Source organism: Lepidothrix coronata, unplaced genomic scaffold (assembly GCF_001604755.1).
Source record: "Lepidothrix coronata isolate B3197 unplaced genomic scaffold, Lepidothrix_coronata-1.0 Scaffold3, whole genome shotgun sequence".
Lineage (NCBI taxonomy): Eukaryota > Metazoa > Chordata > Aves > Passeriformes > Pipridae > Lepidothrix > Lepidothrix coronata.
The window spans coordinates 12,314,099-12,337,329 of record NW_016690183.1 but is presented as its reverse complement, the minus strand read 5'-3'; the positions used below and the strand labels follow the sequence as shown (position 1 = coordinate 12,337,329).

Sequence of the window (23,231 nt, the reverse complement as noted above, 5' to 3'; positions counted from 1 at the left end):
TTTAGAGATGTGGTTTAGTGGTGGACTTGGCAGTGTTATGTTAATGGGCCTGGTGATCTTCGAGGTCTTTTCCAACCTAAATGATTATATTATTCTATGGTTTGCTGCTGCCTGCTCTGAGCTTTAGGTCATGCAATGGTATGACTTAAAGTGCACAGCAGTTGGAGGCACATTGCTGCACGTCCTCCAACTAACCCACATCCCTTTCGCCTCTCACATCCTGTAGACATGATGGGTGTTTCCCATCTTAAAAGAGGGTTTCAGAGCATTATTGTGTTTTGGGATGGGGGTGGGGAGAGAGGAAAGCAAAAGGCCAGCACCCTGGCTCTACTGGCTTAGGACATCAGATGGTTTGCCTGCCATGTGAGATTTCTTCAGCGCAGAGCTGGCAATGAGGTGGTTTGTGGTGACATTGACTAATTCATGACAGCAGTGTTTTCCTGCTGGGGGGTGGCAGGGAGCAGATTGATCCCAACAAAATGTTGGCTCACCTCTTGGTGTTACCAAACTCGCTTTGCATGCTGTCTTTGCGTCTGTGCATGTACACATGTCCCCTGCTTGCTCATCAGAACAGGTTGTCTCTCCAGCTCTGGCTTTCTTGCTGTGTGTCAGGGCAATGGGCATTTTCTTGAGTGCTTTATGACTGAGCAGAAACTCCACCGTTGTTACTGTGTATGCACAGGGGCAATGGCTTCTTACAAGCTGAGTTGTCTTTGTATTTCATGAAGTAGCAGCTGCTATCCAATAACCTGGTTTTCTTTGTATAGGCAGAAGTTGTGCCATTAGCTGCTCATGCCTGTGTGTGCCCACTCCTCTTGCATGGTCTGCAGACTTCAGCTGGTGCAAAGTTTTTGGTGATCCTCACTCTGCTCTTTGGGGCTCTGGGAAGAGAGCAGCATTCTGCAATCCAGCCCAAGACCCTCCCTTGGCAGAGAAAGGAGGAACATCGCTGCTGAGGATCTCCTCCAGTGATTGCTCAGCCTCTTTTTCTGTCCATTCTGACTACTAAATTCTGTAGTTTTTTTGCCTGAACTATTTCTGCTTTTCTCTGAAGAGGAGAAGGACATTTTCAAATTTTCCTTTCTACTCCCTTCTTCTGTCCTTCTTTTCTGGGAAAGCTGTCCTTAGCATTTTATTCTGTGCTTGCATCATGAGGTGTTACATATGTTGTCGTCTCCTCACTATGCTCTCCTAGAAGAGGAAGACATGAATGCAGCCTCTTCTTGTTTGAAGCCTTTCCTCCTCAAGTGTACTGCTGTTTTCCTCATCCTCCTGTGTCACTACATGGTCATTTGTATATGTGGCACTGTCCCAAGTGGGACCACCCGAGCTTGCTGTCATGGCCTCACTGGGTATCCTGTGGACTCAGTAAGATGTTGATGTTGACCTGTGGTGTCACCCAGAGACCCATCCTACCTGTCTGCTCCATTAGGAATCACTTTTTCTTTCCTCAAGCCCCTTTCTCCAAGGATGGTGCTGCTTCACAATGACCTTATTGGGGTGAGATGACAAAGTGTAATCTTGTGCTCAGCTTTTTTCTTCGGTAAAGTGGTTGAATGCTGCCATACCTGCTTTCTTTTCATCATCTGTGACATGGCCAGTCTTTTCCTGAGTGTTGAGGTTTCAGGTATTGGGGGAGGGGGTGTGATTTGTTGTCATTTGCTTAGTATTTTATTGCTTCAGCTTAGTATTTTATTGCTTAAACTAGTGGAAGACTGGTGAGCATCTAAGGGACTGTAGGCAGTTCTGTTGTAGATTCAGATTCAGGAAGCCCCAGGTGCCTGATTGGCATCATGTGTGAGAGCAGCCAGCCCAGTGGGGAGACAGGTGCCTTCTGAGATGCTGTTCCATTGACTCCCTTTCATTAGGAGAAAGTGTGGAGGCTTTCCTTCTCGCTGGGTATCCTGGCCACCTGGTCAAAGTGATTAATGTGGTGCTGTGTCTGGAAGCTTCAGTACTTTACTTTTGCTGCACAGCTACATAAAACTATTCTGCTTAGCCAAGGTGAATGGCAAGGGGAATTAGTCAATGGCATCTGCCTCCAAACCCCTTCTCTTTTCTGAGGCCTGCCCCGTGGAGCAATAAACAAGAAAACAAATGAAATCACCTTTTTGTGCAGATATGCTAGAGTTATGCACTATTAGAACTTCAGTGAACTCTATTAACCTTTCTGATACTGCTAAGACTTGCAAAAATCAGTAACTTTTTTTTTCCTGCTCCTTACACCAGTACAGAGGCTGTGTGGTGTGTGTGCTGTTTTCCTCTTTTCTCTGTAAAGCAAAAAAAGACATGGTTTTTTTTGCTTAACCAAAGGAGATAAGAGAACTTCCTCTTATTAAATCCTGTGACAATGCAATCCCAACCACATATTGTCCAAACTGAATTTAAGCACACAGAGGCATCTGCCTTTGGCAATTTTTATTTTTATTAGTGAGAGAGAGAGTCAGTGTTTCTCCTCTTTAAATATGAATCCTAGTAACCCCTAAGATGTCTGGCTGGATCCCTGCCTGTGCAGGGTTACTTCAGTTCAGGGAAGGCACACTGCTGCAGCTCGTGTCAAGCTGCATCCACTCACAGGCAAAGCGCCTTAAATCTTTGCCCTACGCTGCATAGCACAAATAAGAAGATGGTGAGAATCATGTATTTAACAAAATCTCCTTTCCGTGGCTCTTTGAAAAGCCTTAAAAAGATTATTTTGGTTTTTTTTTAAATCCCCAACAAGCTCACATCCTTTTAAATTTAGAAGGATTTGGAGTTTTGCTTTTAAGTTTACCTGTGCCCTCTCTAAAGGAAGACCTTTGGTGACAGAGCTGACGCAGCAGAATCATGTTTATTTTCCCCTATTATGCTTCTCGTGAGTCAGATATGACAAGTCCTCCTTGCTTTAGACCTTAAATCTTTTTTATTTTGCTTAGAGGTAGTAGCAGGCTGGTTAAATAAAATTCCTCCATAGACACAGCCCTCTGGAATTTATGTAATGGTCATTTCTACAGCTTTCTATAGTAAGTGGTTATGTACCTACATGCTGGCTGTGCAGTGTGACAGTTGTGACAGTTTGCAGGCATCAGTGTTTCATGAGAGCTCTGTAATGAAATTAATGACCCTTTCCGTCTTTCCAGTCTGTGTGATTTCTTAGGTGTTCTGCTTCTGGTTTGAGTTTTTACTTATTTTTATTTATTTTTTAAATAGCATATGGCCATTGAAGATTAAGCTGTAGGTGTTCAGTGTTTGGGGATTTATTTGATGCCCCTTTGAGAAAGAAACAGCCTAAGACTTCTGCTGCTTAAGAGAGTCTTGCTGAGAAGAAGACTGTGACACTTCCTGTTACTGTCCTGTGCTTCTAAACTAGCACTGGGTCATCTGCTGGATTTTTCTTTTGCCTCCACCACCATAGTTAATCCTCCACAAACCAGTGTTTGCAAATTGTAATCAAAATTATAGGAAGGAACTATTTGACTAAATGGGGAGGAAAGGGGGTGCTACAAAAATCACAGCAATGATCCAAATAGCAAAGAGTAAAAGTTGAAGTAATGAATAATGTATTAATGCTCTCCTTAAATCTGAAGTAGGAACCCTTTACACCATATAATTAGCGCTTATATAATGTGTATGCTTTCCTGCACTGTAAAATTTCTAAATGAGGCACTAAAAAGTGAAGTGATCTAAGAGGAGAAGGGACTGTAGCCACTCTGGTTCTGTCCCATGTCCATCTCTGACACAATGCTGGATGAGTGCCATCACTTCTCTGCAGCTTCAGGCATATTCTGATCGCCAGTGAAGAGGCGCGTGTTTCTGAGATCCACCCGCTAGCTGCTTGTTACTGTTTCTCAGCACCCGGAGTTGATCCGGGTTAATCTGGGAGCTTCTTGTCTGCCAAGTAAATTGGCTTCACTTAAACAGCTGCTGAATGCAGCTCACTGAGCAGGAGTGGTGACTGTTCGGACCGTGTTATCTGCAGTTGCAAGAGACGGACTATGACCTGGCTGTATGTGTTGGGGACATCGCCACTTGCTGCCTCTGTAAAGCATATGGAGGTCCACAGGGGACAGTGTGTGAAGACGCTAACTTTTAAAATTGCACAAGCAGGAGAGCTGCTGCATTGTGGGGATATGGTGTGGGGAGAGGTTCCTCGGGTGGTCAGCTGTGGCATTTGGTCAGTGCTGCTGCCCACTGAGGAAGACAGAGCTCTGCAATACAGCCATCCCAGGAGGGTGGACGTGGCCAGCATAGTCGTGGTGCTAGCATTGGGAACAGGGTGCCTGGGCAGTGCTGTTGTGTTTCAGCATGATGCTGTTTTGCCTGCCCTTGTTTGGCCATGCCACACTATTCCCTATCAAATCAAATAGCATTGGAGACTGACACTACAGTGCTTTTGTTGGTTTGGTTTTTATTACTCTGACAAATGCAGTGGTTCTATTAGTCATAAAGTCATAACTGATGCCCTTGAACTCGCAGGAATTGTTCTAGAAATGACATGGGGTCCTGGCTTCGTGGTTGTTCTACCCATCCACCCGGAGGTTCAGGAGGCTCCACTTGGATGGCAGTTGACTTGAGCTTCCACGGCACATGGCTTTTCCTTATGACTGAAGAGAAACTGAGCTGCCATGCTCCTGTGCACAGTCCTCAGCTGCAGGGAAGCACTTATTGGGCAGGCCTCTGTACACCATGTTTTTGCAGACATTGACTGAAAGATGGTTAATCTGCTTTTGTAACAGTGCCCGTTATTGCTGGCAGCATAAGCTTCTGTGTGTGTACCCATACAACACTCTTGATTTGAAACTTATTATTACACATATAAGCAATCCACAATTTAAAACTTTCAGTGATATCTTCCATGATAGAAACTTCAGATTGTTCCTCTTCTGTAGGAGAAATAGATCATTTTGATGAGGTTCCTTAACTGATGAAGTTCGTCCTGATCTCAAAGTCATGAGATACTGGAACTAAGCGGCTGCTGTGATAAGAAAATGTAAAGTAACTCAACTGTGCTATTTTCTAAGTATGTATTAGAACAAGGGGAAAAAACCTTATGCTATGCTTGCTTCAAAGAAACTTTTAAGATGGCACACTAATAAACCCATGCCAGAAAATGCCACACAGGTTAGGAGCTAGGCAGAAGCTCAAATAAAGGATTAGTCGCCCTCCGCTTACCCCATTCCTGCGGTGTGACTGACATGACTGTGATCTTGTGGTTAGTGAGACATCTTGTCTTTAGTGTTTTTTGGTCAAATGTTTCACAACAGTGTGTCATCTTCTATGGAAGGCAGCTTCAATCTTAACAGCAGGTTACAGCCCAGAAAGCCTGAGAACCACCAAATGAGATGCATATATGGACAGTGGTGGCATCCTGTTATGTGAGATGAGAGCAAGGGGGAAAGCAGAGGAGCTGTTCACCTTCTTTCCTATGTGTCTCGCTCTGTCCTCTGAAGAATCTGGCACAAGCTACTGTTGAGGTGGAAGAAAGAAAACATTTACTTGACCCATGTATCTAGTCAGATAAGCCTTTCCCTTTGTCAACAAAGACCATTGTGGCAGTATATATTTGCTACATAGGGTAAATATCCTTTATGATGAGTAATAACTTATTATGCTCTATAACAGTACGTAATTTGAGGGGAGTGGCTGCTGTGGCAGATGGTAACCCTTCAGTCTTGAAGATTCTGAAGAAACTTGTCTGTGTCAACAGAAGCCCATAGCCTAGCACTGCAGGTAAAATAACCCCTGGCTTTAGTACAAAGTGGGCAACTGGCTGGTTTGTGATCTTCAGACCAGATGTTAGAAGAAGCTTCCTCACTCAGAAGCTGAGGCAGCACTGGAAGATGTTATCTCAAGGTGATGGAGTCAGTGTTTTGGAGGTTTTCAAGACTCAGCGGGGTGAAGCTACAGCTGACACATGATAATCCCGTGTTGAGGGTGTTGTTGCATCCAGCAGTCTCTTTTGACCAGCGTTCCTGCATTTGTGGTTCTGTATGACTGCTGGAGATAGATGCGCAGGATTTGATTGGTAGAGAATTCTACCACACACAGTCTCAAGGAATTTTTTGGGATGCGGTAGAAAAAGTGAATGGTAGCAGCCTGTGTAAACAGGCCATAGTCTGCTCGGCTATGTGTTTACATTGCATACTTTCTTTTTGAGTGGTCTCTCCCTTCTGCTTAGTATATCTCTGCTGGAAAGCTCTGCCAGCAAACTGAGCAAGGCCTGGTTTGAGCACAGCAGTTGGCTGGGAGAGTGCCGACTCAGCCAGTTTTTCTGACTTTGAGAACTGCGGACAGATTATATTTGCTCCCGGATTAGAGTTGCAGCTATGTGATGCATCCCCTGGAGGTTTAAATCAAAACCTTTCCGTGTTACTCTGATACTCAGAGCAAAGGCTATATGCAGTTGTGGCTTTTGGCTAGCCAGAGGCTTAAGCTTCATGTAACCCTCATCACACTTCAAAGTCATTATTAAAGTACAAAACAACTGGACTGATAGAAAGACCGTCTGGTCTGCTATTTGGGTTAAAGTTATATAAATGGCACTCCAAATGCCCCATAAGCTAAATTCCCTATTCTAATGCAGCACCATGTGATGTTGTAGATGAAGCTGGTAGAATACTTTTGTAATTAGCTCTTGGAAAGGAGGTTTTTAACTTCTTACCCTTATTTGACAGGTAGTTTTCTTATCTAATTTGTGCCTTCTGCGTACTTTTGCAGATACAACCTCCGTACTGGCTGGTTGTTATTTTCTGACTATAATATTCTCCTCATGTCTGGAAACCTAAGAGTGTAAACAAAATTCTTTATGGCTTGACAGCAACACCACTTGTGAATAGCCTTACTGAGTTGTCTTCTATGGATTTTCTGACATTTAAAGGCTTCAGTGCATGCAAGACTGAGGAGTGTCATCTTTTCTGGTATGTGAAACTTGGTTTTTCTGCCTTTGCTCCCTCTGGCCTGCTTCTTTTCACAGTTTTCCATTTCTTTGCTTCATGTTTTGGGCTGTGCAATTGACTTCAGTTTTAGGAGGATGAATGTTCATATTGATTCAAAGCTTGGGTATCAAATAGTTCTGCTTTCGGTAATCTTTAAGTGGGCTAGCTGAGTGATAGTTTTGAGGAATTCTCATCTATTGTGACCTTTCCTTCACCATATGGTATAAATACTATAAAGAGTGCAACCCAGTTGTTGGCAGTGGGTCCTGATGCCATTCCTGTGTGTGATGCAGCAGATGGCTGTGCTGACTGATGCTCCGCTTTGTTGATGTGCAAACTTGATAGTGTTAGGCTAGGCCTGTGCTGGAGACTTTTGTCAGAGTAGTAACGCAAGAGTGTTATCTTGTTAAACCTACACTTGGTACCTCCTTGTGGTGACAAGACCTCAGTCACCTTGACAAAGTCTTTGGATGCCTGCCCCTTGCTCTTGCAGAGCACTGCAGCGTCAAGGTCTTGCCACCAGCTTCCAAAGCCCCACTGTAAGAACATGGGTGGGCTGAATTTTGGCCACAGAGCAGGAAGTCTTTAAAACATGTGGGCTCTCTGCTAATACAGATTCTGCTTTGTTTTCTACCTGTTATAATGATGCACTTCATTTTAGTCTTTTTGTCAAAACGTCTTTGAATTTGTAAGGCAAAATAAGCTGGTCATAAAAGAACCATGAAGAAGAGTACACTTGACCAAAACACTGCTCTTGGTTTCTGTACTGCTCTTTTCCCCTCATCACAATGCTTCTGCTCAGCAATTTTGTAGTGTCTCTCTATGCACTTCTTGTGTGTGTTTTTCTATTTTAATCCCTGATGTTTAGCCTCCTCTGCCACTTAAACAATTCCACTTTGGCACGAAGTCTTCTGCTAAAGATGCTTGTATGAAATGCCCAATTGCTGTGGCGCTCTGCCAACCTCTTCGAAGTAGGAGCCAACTCTTGAGGGTCAATCTCTTTGTTAAGAGTATACTGTAGAAAACTTTGAAGTTCTATATCCAGATTCAGCCAGGAAGCTTCAATACTCTTTACACAACACCAGGCTAACTATTACTGGTGCTCACATGTCACCAACTGATCATGGTTGTACTACCATAAAACTGTAGAATTGCTCCTGAACATGTATTTTAAAAACAAGCTGACTTTCACTGTATGCCTTTGTAAGGTTTTTAACTGGGTAAACTCATTTCTCTGAGATGAGGATGTGCATGTATGACAAAGTAATATTGCATTAAGTTTCTGAGATCAAATGACAAGCTTTCACATAAGAGCTTGATTGTACACTGTTCACATACCTGATGGAGAAAGGGAAGCAGATTATTTCAAATGACTTTTTGTTTCTTACCGGTGTTTTTCAGGGACATAGAAGGAGAGTTTTCAAGTAGAGTTTTCAAACCTCCCAAGGCCCCATCATTTTATTGGTAGCTTTATAATTCATGGCAGAATGGTAGTGTGGTGGTGTGCCCTTTCCCAAACATGTCAATTTGATTTAATAAGGACTACTCAGTTTTTCCATTGCTGTAGTAGGGCAGAACTGGGTAGGAGAAGGTGCTGTTTCTGGAATTAATACACTTTACTCCAGCAGGGAATGATTCAGAAACTCCAGAAAAAGAGCCAAATGCCAGAGTTCACATACACTATAACTTAATGCCTATATTTGGAAGCTCTAAGTCACCTTTTGATTTTTATGACCTTCTAAATTTTTGTTTTCAGTCTTGGTCTCCTCCCTTATTGGACAGATTTGAATAATTCAGTGTGAGTTGAATAACTTGCCCGCGTCCAGTTTTAATGACTCAGAAGAAATCAATGTTGCTGCGAACACAACATTCTCTGTGAGCCTCTCTCTTCCTGCAGAATTATAAGGAAACAGGCATCCTTTGAAAAATTAAAAAATAAAAATCCTATGACTGAATATTATACAGAGGATTTTGCCCAACTTTAAAACCACTGAATGTAAGGTGAACTGTTTTGAATAGAGACAGTATTGCTCTTAGTTAAATATAGTAAGAAATGAAATATGAAAGAAGGAAAATACACTTTATCATTATATATATTAAACTAAAACCCAACTGCTCCTCCCTTTTTTTTTTTTAAATGTAGGCAACTGATTTTGGTTTGCTGTCTGTCAGAAGTGAGTTACAACAACTTGTGTATTTTTTTGTGAGTAAATATAACACACACACCCCACCACCACTTGCAGTAGTACTCTCTTCTGCTGCCTGAATTATGTAGTGAAGTGTTTGGCACAGGAGCAAGCAGTGAAGTGGGAGGTGGAAGTGGTAACAGAGAAGCCTGCTGGACTGTCACCCTGAGTTTTGAATGATGTTGGAAGTTAAACTGCGTTGCCGCTGCATGTACCTGTTAGTCCCTGTTAGTGGATATGTAGAGAAGAGATTGCTGCGTTTGGTATAATTTAATATAGGTATTTGATTTGCTGCTTCTTTATTCATTAGGCTACTATTCTGTAGTCATTATGTTACTGGCAGTCCTGGGCCCTCTGTGGTTTCATCTCATGTGTTTGGGAATTTGGGGCATATTTTCAGCAGCCTAGTCTATTTTAATCTCTCTTTTTAAATTAAAAAAAGAAAATCAGCAAATTATGGGTTAGAACAAATTGATCCTTTTGAGCCATTTGTCTAATTAACCTTTGCCTCTCAGGAATCAGGTTTGGTTCTGTTCAATCAAGTGCAATGTATCCCAGCCTTTAATAACCAGCATTTCTTCTGAGGACATTGGAAGTCTTCCCTGACTTTTACTTTTCTAACTGCTGCTACTCTCTTGGCGCTGTGCCAGTTTGCAGAGACAGAATTGGAGAAGGACAGGGAAGAATAATAACAGGACATCAAGAGAAAAGGCCATAGGATGGCCTGTAACTTAGCCAAGTGTTTCTAAAAACTGCAGTTAGCACAGGGCTTGTTTTCTCTCGAATGAAGATGGGTTAGCAAATCTTTCTGAACCTAATAATGAGAGAAAGGACAGTATTTACATGTGCATTGCGTGCACACAGAGAATGACCCTTCTGTGACTTGCTCTGGTTTAAAAGTTTAGGGGATCTTCAGACAGAGAGACTTTATATAAGCGGAAGTGATGTTCTGTCTCCTTCCCCCTTACCTGGAAAAGGACAGAATTAGGCCTGAGATGTGATCATCTGTGTGGAGGAAGAGGTTAATAGGATGCTTCCCTGTTGCTCCTATTCCCCTCTATGTGGTGGAAACACTCAGAATTTGCATGTGTCCTGATGAGCATCAGTGCCTCACAACTTGGAAGACACTTCTTCTTGGTAGATGGATAAGAATGATGTTTCTTTAGTGTCACAGGGATTCTGAGAGTTTTGAGTTGCTGCCTTCTTATTTTGCTGTGTGTGACCTTCTCTACTTACTGACATAGTAAAAGTCTGTATGCACAGCAGCATGGATTTCATCCATTTGGAAAAAGCTTGTGTAGGGTGTTCCCAAGGAGGTGGTCAAGAAGGCTTCCAAGTCTCATTATACATGGGCATTGATATGCTTTCTGCAGCTGGTTGGGGTTTGGATTATTTTGTGAGCATGTCTTACTCCCTTCCAGAGTGGTAGGAAGAAGTTGGCTGTTCTTGCAACCTCCCTTCTTGGTTTTGCTCTCGTGCATTGGGAATACACAATGCTCAGAGTTTATGAATCATCATTCTGTTCCTGCAATGATATAGCTGTGCTGAAACCACAGCATCAGTTGAACATAAATCAGACCCTCAGTGCAAAGTTCATAGGTCTGCAAAAGATGTCTTTGCTGTAGGTTTTGGAAAGAGAACAGCAAGGAGAGAGCATCCCTGAACCCAGGGAACCACTGAAATGGGAAAAGGAAGGAGTGAACTCTTTCAATTGCCTCCTGCCTGTCAGCTTGAGTCATGCTGCTGTTGCCCCCCTGCAACCCTCAGTAGTAAGCATCCATAATTCATGTTTTCCCTCATGTAGTTCCATTACAGTTTCCTTTCTCCCCATGACAAATACTCACATAATCACTCACATAATGCAATAGATCTGCAAATGCAAACATCGGAGGAAGAGTGTTTGTGTGGCCTGTGCTATGCCGCCAGTTTGCTTGATGGATTGCAACGTCACTGCTCCTTCCATTTACTCCTGACTCTCTTTCCAGCTACAGTGCCTTGATCTACTTTTTGGTTTCAGACCATGCTGCAGGGATATCGGTGATGACTAGACATCAAAGAACATCTGCTTTCATCTGAATGAGGAAGCTGCAAAAAAAGTAGCCCTAAATAAATTTACCTCTATCTATATGAATGTGTTTATAAAATTATATATAAATTTTACAGTATCTATTTTATGTGCATCTATAGTATATATAAAAATACATTTAATATAATTATATATTAAGTAAATATATTTTTTAAAGGAAAAGCAGCTCCCTGATTTTATCATAATTTCTTCTTACTGTAGATACATTTTTTTCCTGAGAATCTTCCAATTCATGTTGTTGTGTCATTAGCTGGCAGCTAGTCCCAAAGCAATATGGCATGGTATTCCTATCCAAGCCCATCAGCTTACTTCATAAGCTCTCCGGTGGCTTCCAGCAGCTGTTAAGACGTGGCAGTGGACACAATTTTTCCTTCCATTTAAGGAGTGATTGAGAAGATGCAGATGCTTTTATTGGAGAAGGAGAAACTGATTTTTTTTTCCTTGTCAGATTTCACAGGGGTAGATGGAGGAAGTTTATGAGGCTGAAAGTCATTAAGCAGGCTTTTTTCCTTTCCTCCTTCTGCTTTTGTTTTTCTGGGGGTGTGAGCAAACGAGGTCTAAGGAGTGGAAAGACAACTTTGCAGTTGGGATATGCCAGCAAAAATGAGATGGCTTTTCACAGTGCATGCATTGATGGATGTCTTAAAGGCTGCTCCTTAACTGCAAAGGGATCCCATTTAGGTCACCCGTTGCCCTGGTCATTGTGGGCAGCCCCAAAAAGGGAGCGACACAGATCGTTCTGCAGGCCCCAGGGTGCTCAGAGACTTAGTCCACTGTCATCTCACCATGTTAAACATAGTCTGCTGTGCTGCTGCTGGGAGCCTGCTGTTCTTTCACCTGCCTTTATGCAACATAATCATCACTGGGGCAAACAGAGTCAGGAGACAAAGCCTTGAGTCTCATTAGGCATTAGCAGCAAGGAACAAATTCCAGCAGCAGCTCTACATTTAAAACAAACACCCAAACAACAAAAAACTGCACAAACCCCACAACCCACCCCCACTTCCACACACTACCACCTCCTACCCCCCCTATTTTTTTAACCCACAAGATCTAGGTTTTTCTGTGTTCGTCCCTTTTGGGCTGGTATCCTTCCCCATCCTCCATGTACTTCCCAAAGCAGCACATGCTTCATGGCTAAGCATCTACCTGTGCTTAAAATGATTAAAAAACGGTTAATTACAGCCCTTAACCTCAGGCTGTCGACAGCTGGCTGCAGCAGGGACGGACCACAGCCCTCACAGTGAACACATACCCATGTCGGTAGCTTCCCCATCCTTATTTTTACTCGTGCTGTCATCCGGCAAATGCTAAAGGAAAATGAGGGGCTGTGGTGCAAATGGTTGATGAGTGTGCCCTTTCACCAGCAGAGCTGAAGACCAAGGTGAGGTATGGGGAGAGCAGCCAGCTGATGGAGAGGGCTCCCTTCCAGGTACAGGTAGCATTAGCACATCTCAACTGCATTTTTTTTTCTTTTTTTTCTTCTAACTTTCGTGTTTCATGCCCATCTTTTAGAGCAGACTTGGTTTATGAATAAGGCCAGTTTGTAAGATTTGCAAATACAATTTTAGCGTACAAATTTGATGACCCAAGTGGTCTTGTCCTGCTCTTTTTGTTAACTAACTCTAATGTGAGTCTCTCATCAAGCACTTCAGTTATGTGCGTCCATCATGCTCTACTCTTGGATATGTAAGTCATCCGTAAAACTTCCTTATGGGCCGTAACATGGTTATGGGATCTTATCTTAAGAAAAAAGAGGAAAAGTTTGTTGGCTAAAAGGGAAGGAGAATTATTTAATGTTGTTCAAAATGATGCTTTGGGATTGAGTGATTTTTGCATGGACTGTTTATAATAAAGTCTGTGAGTCAGATTTGGTACAGCTGTATGCTGAAGATGGAGACAGAAAATTAAGAGAAGTCAAATAGCACTTCTTGATGATGTTAAATTTAGGCTTATGCACTGGCTAATAGAAAGCATGGGGCTTTTGGAAAAACTCAGGCCTTGAGCAAAGATGTATAAGCTTGCAAAGCAAGTTGAGACTAATCCACTGGATAGTTGGATAACTGGATAACGTTGCTGCTGGATAACACATCTAGGTTGGTGATGCCGGGCAATGAGCCACATGCTGTACCAAACCCCAGGTGGAAGACAGGCAGCACCGATTGTCCAGGGAGCTCTGCTTTCAGGCTAAAGAGAGAAAGAAAAGGAAAGTAGGAGTATACTGGAATGCCTGGAAACTCACCATTCATGACCTGTTTTCAGGCTAAGAAGGCGTCCCAGGTGCTGGGAGTGCCAGCTTCCAGCTGAGGTCTTGCTGCTCTACCTGAGCAGCTGCCCTGCATCCCTGCATCTTGCAGCTTTTGTAGGACACTGTCATGAGGCCAAGTGTTCACTTAAACACTTTGCTGACTCTCTGATTGCTGTGCTTATTGCTTCATATTTTCCTCACTTCCTCCTCTTTCCCTTTTAATCAAAATTACCAGGTTCTGCACTGAATGGGAACTTCAGCTCCATGCTGTGCTCAGCTCAGCAGACGTGGGTCACTGTGCTCATTGATGCAGGGCTCTGCTCTGGAGACCCTCTCTTGAGAGTGGTGTCCAAGTGACCTATGTCTGTACTGGCTGCAATTCTAATTCTGTACATGGATGGTCCAGAAACTGGCTGTAATTCTAAAACCTCTCTACCCCTGAAACACTCTCCTAGCTGGTTTTGGAGGAAGCAGCTTTTCTTCCTCAGGTGACGACCTCAGGTGCATTCTGCATGGATGGATCTAGGATCTATCTTGTGCGATGGCCTCAGTCCATCCCATCTGTCTTGCTGCAGAGCCATAGCTTTGCTGGTTTGCAGGCAGATGACTGTAGTGGTTCTGTAGTGGTTCTTAGGAATGCCCCGACATTCCCTACTGCAAGAGCAGATGGGTTTTTGTGGGCAATGAAAACTCAAGCTGGGAAGTGAAGCTCAGTGCAAATTAAATGTGATCGTAGTGGCTCATGGTGAATAGGAATGCACAACCAGCAAGGGACCCGTTGGCAAGTTTGCAGTGTTGCAAAAGACTGCTGAAAAGACTTACTTTATTCCTGGGTACGTGTGATTAGAGAGAGTAACCCAATGTTTTTAAGTTAGAAGACTTTGAGGAAAGGATTGCAATGATACCCTGAGGCATAGAAGTGTGCTGTAGCTGTAGGCATTTGCTCAGCACTGTGACTAATCTTCTGGAAACCAAAAGGAATTCCCTTAGAGGAGAATGCTGTGCGTCACCCACAGCCAAAAAAAGAGGGAGTCATGTGTTTCCTTGACAGCACATCATGTTTGCATATTTTTACTGCTGGAGGAGAGTCCTTCATCCTGATCACTGCATGTTTTCAAGTATTTTGAGTGTGCCTAGGGTTACAGGATATTAATTTCAATAGCTTTGCTTAAATAGATCATGTAAGTAATTGAGCCCATTAGTATTTTTAATAGGGTTTCAGATTTAAGCAGAGCCATTTTTGTCCAGTCAGTATAGTTATTCACATTACAGATTTCTTAACCACTATATTTAAAAACTGGTAGGTTAGAGCAGGCTCTTCAGGAACCAACAGGTTTATTTGGGAAATATGATTTTTCTACAACTTTATTCATGAGTTAAGGTTTGCATAACATGGGTGAGGATGAAAGAATTTATGCTAAGGATATATGAAAAGAGCACCGAAGTGTCATATTGTAGACAGCAAGAGCTTGGACTTCAATGTTGGCTTTTGGTAACTCTCCTTGCATTTTATTAGAGTTTTTTTTTTTAAACTAGAGATCTTCCCTCCACCCCTTTCTCGGTTACTGATTTCACTCCCGTCTGCTTTGAAATCCTTGGTGAACACAACTACAAACAACAAATGAAGTTATGAGCTGCTCTCAGTGGTTTTAAGATTGCTGATGTAATGCTTAAATAAGCAGCCAGATTTCTTTCTGAAACATCAGACACCCAAAGCAGCAGCCTTAAAAGAAGCTGCATTTCCAAGCTGACATTGCATCAAGTAGCACGTACTAATGTTACTTGGATCTGCTGGACGAAATAGCAGTAAATAACTGGTTATCAAAAGCAATTTTCTAGGTAGTGGACTGTAATCCAGTGGGCAGAGACAGCATCTGTGGTGGTGCTTTAAGGAAAGAAGGATCTTGCAACTGGTTGTATAAAGGCTGATATTTGCATTTGCTTATTCCTTTTGACCCAGAAAAAATACCTGGTGTTACCTGAGGAGAAAAGAGTAAAGTACTGGGCAAACATCGATCTCTCAATTTGTAACAGTAGAGGAAGTCTTTTCCTCACCAGGAGTAAAACCAGTGTTGCTGCAAATCATGTACAACTTTGAACTGAGATTTGATTCTGGCCCTGCATATGCAGTACCTCTGCAGGATGTAAACCCTTTGTATGGGTTCTTCACCTCTGAACAAGAGCACAGCATCTCCGTTTATATAATGAAATAAAGTAAAAAGATTTCTGCTCCCTGCTTCATTACTTGCTTCTGTGTGACCCTGTATACTTTGTTTTAATTAAACACATACCAGTTGAAAGAGTTCTTATGGGGCTTTAAAGGTGTAAATGGAAAGGAAGGTAGGTTTGTACAGTAAGATGATCATCTCTAATGAAAATGGTACTTCCATTTGGGACAGTCTACATGTTTCTTCTGAAGCTATTGAGTGTCAGATAAATCACAAATAACATTCTAGAAATAAATCAGTCAATTGGTAGAAGCATCCGCAGCCTTGATTGATTTAAGTAATCAAAAAGTCTCTAGCTTGAAGAAAGACAAAAGTAATTTGCGTAACAAAACCCACACTGTTGTCCAGCTTGCAGAAGGGAACGGCAGAATATTAGATTTTATTGTATGCACACAGATTTCAAGCCATCTCTGCAGCAGCCCAGCTAGCTGTGAGCATCCTGGTTGCCTCCATGTGTGTGTTAGCCCACCTCCCTCTCACGCATCCCGTGTTTTTCTGAAGTGCACCGCAACAGGTGGGTCATCAAAAACAAAGGGGTGACTCCTGAATTCAGAGCCAGGTCTTGATTGTGGCTGCATTGCTACTGCCTGTGTTAATGGACTTTGTTCTCTAAGGTGCATCAGCCTTGGCTTCTTCTGAGTTGGACACAGTCCTGCAGTGTTTTTTAAATGGAGGTGCCTTCTTTGCCTGGTGCCCATCCCATCTTCATTTTGCATACTGGCAGAATTGCAAGGAAAATCATGTTTAAAAATACCTTGTATTGGCTTTGTACTTACCCTAAGTGCCTTCCAGTTCAGCTGAACTTTTGTGTGCAGCATAGTGTGTTCACCAAACAGTAATACAAAGTTGCATGTCCCCTGCTACTCTACTGGTTGGGCTTTAATGGAATACCTTTTTCATTTTCCTGATTATCCCATTGTTTTCTGAACCATCTCTACCCACTCTGTCTTAGTAATAATAGCCTCTACAGACTAGAAATCTGTTGTCTGGGGCTATTTTATATTTCATTGGATGTAGGCTTTTTATGATGCCTTGAAGACATCTGTAAACTAGAAGTCCATTAAAGTGAAAGCACATTTGTGTTTAGGGGTTAGGCCGTGTGTTTCCACCTGCAGTGGAAAGCAGTAGAAGGACAAGACTACAACTATGTTTTGCCAGCTGCTGTTACAGGATGGATGTAGATAATTAACATATAAGGTGCCAGTGGATGTTCAAGAATTATGCAATATTTCTGTGAAGTTTTGAAAGGCTAATAAAATATTGTATATTTTTTGGCAGACTTCTGTGTTGACTTTTCACACTGTCTTGAATATAAGCTTTTAACTATAGTGTCTCTTTACTGTATATATCTACAGGGTAGTGAGAGTCATTTAAACAATATTTGTGTGCATCATTTGAATCTTCTATTGCCATGGAAATGTTTTTGTATCCTTGGGTAAAGGAAATTATCCTCTGGAGTCAAAGGATAATATATTAAGTGACTGGTTTTAAGACTGGGTAAGGAAAGTGAGCAGTTGGAGTTGCAATACAGGTGTGCTTCACGGGTAAAAAGCCTGCCAGCTTTCTGTAAGCCTGGCTTGGGGCAGTGTAGCCTGATGGCAGCTTCTGCCCTTGTGGGAGGACTTAAGGGGATGATGCCAGGATAGATGGGTTGAACCACCCTGGGACAGTGAGGTTCCTCTCTCATTTCATTAAACTATATAGTGAATTTAGATGCAGTTAGGCACCAAAGCTGTAGAGAGCTAAATTTTAGGTGGGCTGAATTTTAACTGTGACATCCTAAAGTAGATGCCCAGCTCTATAAGTAGAAGTGCTGTTGATTCCTTCTACGCTCTGGCCAAGGCAGCTGCTGTGGACCCTCGATGGCAAGTGCCCAGTGATGGAGAGGTGTGAGCTCTGGCCTTGCCAGTGCTGCATAGAGGGGAAGGACCACCTCCTTTGACCTGCTGGCAATGCTTTTCAGGTTCATACCCATACTGTGAGCCCTTCGGCTTGACAGGGATGCAACAAAATCTTTTCCTGAAATTCCTTAGCATGAAAAAGATTGGACTTTTGCACTACATGCAAGTAACTGAGTTTGAAGGAGGGTGGATGATTTCTAATTACTCATTAAAAACTCTATGAAAGATTAGATGTTATACAAGGTTCTCTTATATACCCCGATTTAGCTGTAATTTTGCTTGTCTTACAGGGCAAAATCCTGCTTGAGTAACTCTAATAATCTTTTTGAAGTCAATGAAATTCAGTGTGCAGGATTTAGCCCCAGAGGTAAATTTAGAAGAGATTCAGTAGGTGAAGAAATTTGGGGTTGAGCAGCAAAGGGCACTACAAGAATAATAACCATGGATTATCTCTCTACACTACTTTCAAACAGTGATGCTCATTTCCCTCATCTCTCCCTCAAATTTCTTTAGCTGTGTTGTCTTAATTACTGTACGTCACATGTAATATTGTAAATCCCTGGGAATGACTGTCATGGGACTTGTAGAAACATGTTGATACTGAAGAACAAAGTTGACTAAAACTGATAGAAATGTCTAGAATATTTTTCCATGTTTGTCATTCAGAAGATCCTCTGGTGTTCATTTGGGGTATTAAAAAAGTAGTGATTAATGCAGTTTCTCTGTATGGTGAATTCAGATATACTTGTAATTTGGAAACCAAGATACCTGCTTGGGATCACTAATTCAAGGCAAACAAAGTAACACTGTCTCTGTTGCTTTGGTTTGTTACATTCTGAGCATGTCTTGTATCTCTTTATGAAGAGAGAAGATAAAAGGAGAGCTTCAGTTCTGCTGTTACTTGTGCTTCTACTTGCAATGGGTGACTCATTCTTTTTTTCTCTCTGTTTTTTCTTACAGTATCAAGCTTTTGGCTGTGCAGGAGCTGGTTGACAGAGAAGCACTGGAAAAGGTATTTAAAAATATCTCTAATACAACTGTCGTAACACATTTAAGCTCCTAAAGCCCTCTGTGTTAGTCGTGCTTCCTAACTTCATGGAAAATCACGCAGCATAAAATAAGACATCTTCCTAGCTACATAATGCATGAAAGCAGAGGGGATATGTTTTGTCCAAGCTGACCACGTGTTTTTGGTGTTCTCTGATTTTACAAGCTTGGGGTAAGCAATGCTTAATAATAAGCAGTAAATAATAAAACCTGGTGTTGCTCTACAGCCAAGGTACTGCAAGCACAGCAGTACCCTGGAGGGCAGGTTTAGATCAGATATTGTGAAGAAATTCTTTACTGTGAGGGTGGTAAGGCACTGAAACCAGTTGCCCAGACAAACTGTGGATGCCCCAACCCTGGAAGTGTTCAAGGCCAGGTTGAATAGGGCGCTGTGCAACCTGGTTTTGAAAGGCTAATATAACATGTGCAAAGAAGACATGGTTCTCAACCACTCATTGTGCAAAACAGGTCAATATTCACAAATTTTCATCGTTTGCAGCAGTTTGACTCTCTGGCACCTCACACCCTGTAGACTTCTCACCTTTCCATTGGACCGGTACCTCCCTTTGGCCCAATGCCTCCAGAAACATGGCCTGGTGAGGTCAAGTAACCTCAACCTGGTGAGAATGGCTGTTTGAGGCATTGTCTGGAACTCTGCAGGAAGCTCTTCAGAAAGGCTCAGCCTCAGAAAAGTGATCTTTCTAAATTGAGCTCTCTGAATATTTGATATCCTCTTTCATACAATGCCAAGCTTAATGAATTTAAAAGGCCAGTTTAGCTCTCTGTAAAATAACAGGGTGGAATTATGTAAGTTCAAAGAAATTTGCTGTCTTTAATTTTTAAATACAGGAGAGGAAAAAGAACACAGACTAGAACAAAATTCCTTGTCCAGCCTTCTTTCAGAGTCAGGTTTTGAGAACATGTGCTGTCATGTTTTCTATTTTTACATCATTATTTATCAGCATTGTGATGCCAGAATACATTATATTGTAGGAATACAGAATATTATTAAGTGATAATATTTTAACATTCATTGTAAGATGGGTTTTTTCTGGGTTTTCTTTAAGAAAGCTATGAACATAATAACCTTAAAGCGTTTTTCCCCTAGAACACTTTCCAGTCTATCATACATGGTTTTGAACTTTGGAAACTTCTTCTTATTTCTAAAATTTGATGCCCAGCTTTGAAAGTCTTGTTATATATTTTGACACTCGCATGGAAACCCAGAGTGAGTAGAAGCCCAGTGTTGAACAAGAGTAGTGCCCCCCTAAAAAGACCTACGGGCACACTAGTGTTCGTGCTGCAGATGAGCTCCATTAAATCAAACCACATTGCAGTTAAGTGCATTTGTAGTGAGTCTCTGGAGAACCAGGGCCTTGAGACAGTGTCATAAAATTATCTGGCCATGCATAGCACAGATGGACTGTCAGGTGAGGCACATGAAGCAGCAGACTGTCAGAGCAGGCTGCTTGAACCACTGGGGTCTTGAGAAGATGGGAACCCCCTGTGGAAAGACTTTCCCCTTTGGGAAAGCTTGCTCCGGTGTAGCAGAATGCTGCTGTGCTTCAAAAGCTGCATGTCATAGATCTGCTGGTTTCTTACTGCAAAAGGGTTTCATGCCATTCTGACTATCTTAGATACTTAAGTGTCTTTAAATGTTTTTCCCACCTTGACCATTGAAAATAAGCTGAACACACTGTGAAGAGCTTTGTCATGCAAAGACACTATTTGTTTAATTTCTTAAACCCTAATGTTTTGGCAAATTGTGCCAAAATGGACCCTTTAAGCCAAGGATCTACCACACTTGGCGGCATTTATGCCTGGGGTTGCCAAGACAGAAGGTGTGATTGTCAGGGTTTAATTACAGCTCATCCTGGATTGGGACAAGTTTGATTGACCCTTGGATGCTGCTCATCAACTGGTTTGTTTTTCTGGGGAGCCATGGGTGCCTGTAAGCACCACAGATGGAAATGCTGCTTGTGGAGCTGAACCCCAGCACCACACTTGCTGTTGTTAAGAGGAACAAGAAAATAAGAATTTGTTTCAGTGAACTAGGTCACACAAGAGGAACAACAGTGTTTACCTAGTGAAAGTTCTGGGTCAGAGATGGGCTTGTTTGTGTTTGTTTTGGCCATAGCCCATCAGACCCATCCTGCCACAGACTCCTGTGAGCGGTCTTACCAGCAGCTTAAAAGCAAGCGCATACTTACCTGTATTTTGGCTTACCTTGAACCTTCAAATTGATCTGTTTGCTTCCCCCTGCCTCCTCACTGAGCTTGCCCCAGCTGCTGTGGGATTGTATTACTTGCATGCCTTCGATTTAGAAGGTTTGCTGCCATTTGCCAAGGGTAGTAAAGAACACAGATGGTGAGATGCCACAGGAGAGCTAGCATTCGTGCCAGCCTCATACCCACAAGGGTTCAAGGCCACTCAGACTTTAGAAGGAAGTATCTCAGGCACGCAGGCTTGTTGGTGCTGAGATCTGTATGAAACATTGCTTCCCCTTCCAGAAGCATAGCTCTGGGAGAGACTCCCAGAGGCACTCTTACCCCAGTGTGTTTTTGAGTACTTTACTTGATCTAATTTTGGGAAATCCTTAATTGCAGATGAAGAATTCTACTTGGCAAATGTTAATAGTATTTATTCGGGGAAGGGGAAAAAATAATTCTCCTGAGGAACATGCTGTTTTTATAGTTGAAAAATAAATCTGTTTAAGTAATTAGCAGATCGAACTGCCTAGCCAGGTGACATTTCACATCAGTTGCTGTTTTAGCATTTTAAATCTGTAGTCCTATTCCGTAGGCAACAAGTACACCAAAACAATTGTTCTCATTTGTGCTTGATGCCAGTAGGTTGTGCAGGGTCATCCATCTTGTAAGAAAAATAAAAATATTATTTGCATTCTGTCAGATATTCCTCCTTGCACCTTTCAGATGTTAACAGGGGCTCTTGAGCTCATTTCTCCTTCACAGGCAGGTTATAGAGAAAGGTTAAATAATCTGTACAATTTAGTGATCCCTTTTGTAAGGTAAGCCTGCTTTGGGAACATTATTTTCCTATTTGTGTATTCATAAGTAAATGCATCTGCTGTTACTCAGGATGAGAAAAGACTGTCTACTTGACTGTAGATGGAGACATTTGTTGACTTCTTATCTAGGAAATGAAGGTCACTCTAATTAAACCTACATCCTGAGGACCTCGCTGCTCCCATCCAAGCTCGCTCAGCCCTGGCAGATGAACCTCAGGATCACTCTTGAGGAGAAAAGATAACGCAGAAAGAATCGTGTCTTGCAGAATATACCACCTAAGGAGTCTTTCTGCTGTGCCTTTTGCAACCGGACGTACCTGTCTCATATTGGCCTTTTGAGCCACCAGCGCGCTTGTGACAAATGTGGGTAGAGCCCTCCCCAAATCTTCATTCGCGAAGCCCAGCCATGATATGATCTAGGAAATGTAAATCATGTGATTCAGAGCTGCAGTTTGTAAAGTGTGGAATTCTTCAGCAAAGCGATGATTATTCTCCTTGAAGTCGGAGGTGATCTATCAGACTAGCTTGAGAGAAACACTGGGTGGGCTGAAGGATGATAGGAATTGGGTTAAGAAATTTGATTTTGTTTAGGGGTGATCTTCTTGAAGTTGATCATAACTTGCAGCTTGAAAATCAGGGTAACATAAATTTTACTTTTAAGGTCTGCCTGTGACAGTGATGACAAATTTATGTGAGCTATGTCCAAGAGGTCAGTGAAAAGAAAGTGAAAAGAACAAAGTAATTACCAGTAGGCTTGCACTGTCTGTATGGGGACTTTCACCTTCACTGGAGAAGTTTTGGAAGTCACAAATCAAGAGGGATTGAAAGTCTTTCACCTGGTGCCTGTGGCTATGAAGTACAGGATGCATTCGCTGGGCACCAGAACAGGCAGCGATGTACCTTCTAGCCCTCTCAGCACAGGAAGGGATCTCTTCTGTCTGCTGGCCGAATCTTACTTGGTCATCCATTGTGCATCTCTGCCGGAGATGATAGAATCAGAAAACTCTGATCAGCCTTCTCCTCCAGAGAGACTCCTCTGCCCCATATAAAGAGTGACTTCTCTTTCTTCAAAGAAAACACATTTACCTTGTTGCAAACAATGGAAAGCTTAGCACTGTAAGCAAGCAATCTCTAAAATCTGTGCTCCTTTTTTGACATTTCCCACCTCCCTCAGAAGTACTAACGGCTGAAGTTTTCTCCCATGATGTGGAATCACTTTCCTGCGTTTCCTCAGCTGTAGGAAAGACCAGATGTCTGTATTTGGGAGATATTTGCTAAACGCAGCCCTGTCCCGTCACGCAGAATTTTCATACTGTGCCTGAGCAATCATTGAACTACAACTGGTGTGATACTGAGGGTGTTATTTTACTAAAAGAGATTTAACATGCCTGCCATTGATCAGAAGTAGTTATGGCCTGAAGGAAAATGCATTGAGTACTGTTGTCCATTTTTGCAGGGTAAGGCACAGGAGATGAGGACAAAATGGAGTGCTTGTTTCTTTCTAGTAGCATCACTCTGATAGTGCAGTTTCGGCTGCAGTCAAAAACAGGTTTGTAAAATGCTGAGCTGCCCTGTTCATTCCCTGCTGTAACC

The 23,231-nt window shown here is 42.3% G+C and overlaps 1 protein-coding gene across 1 annotated transcript in view; it reads left to right on the top strand.

The window, feature by feature from the left end:
• The window catches only part of EEPD1 (endonuclease/exonuclease/phosphatase family domain containing 1), a 62,928-nt gene that overhangs the window by 16,368 nt on the left and 23,329 nt on the right, over window positions 1-23,231 (top strand). The window contains exon 5 of the mRNA XM_017820199.1: window positions 18,524-18,575. Coding sequence (XP_017675688.1) covers window positions 18,524-18,575 — 52 coding nt within the window. The remainder of the gene's footprint in view (window positions 1-18,523; window positions 18,576-23,231) is intronic.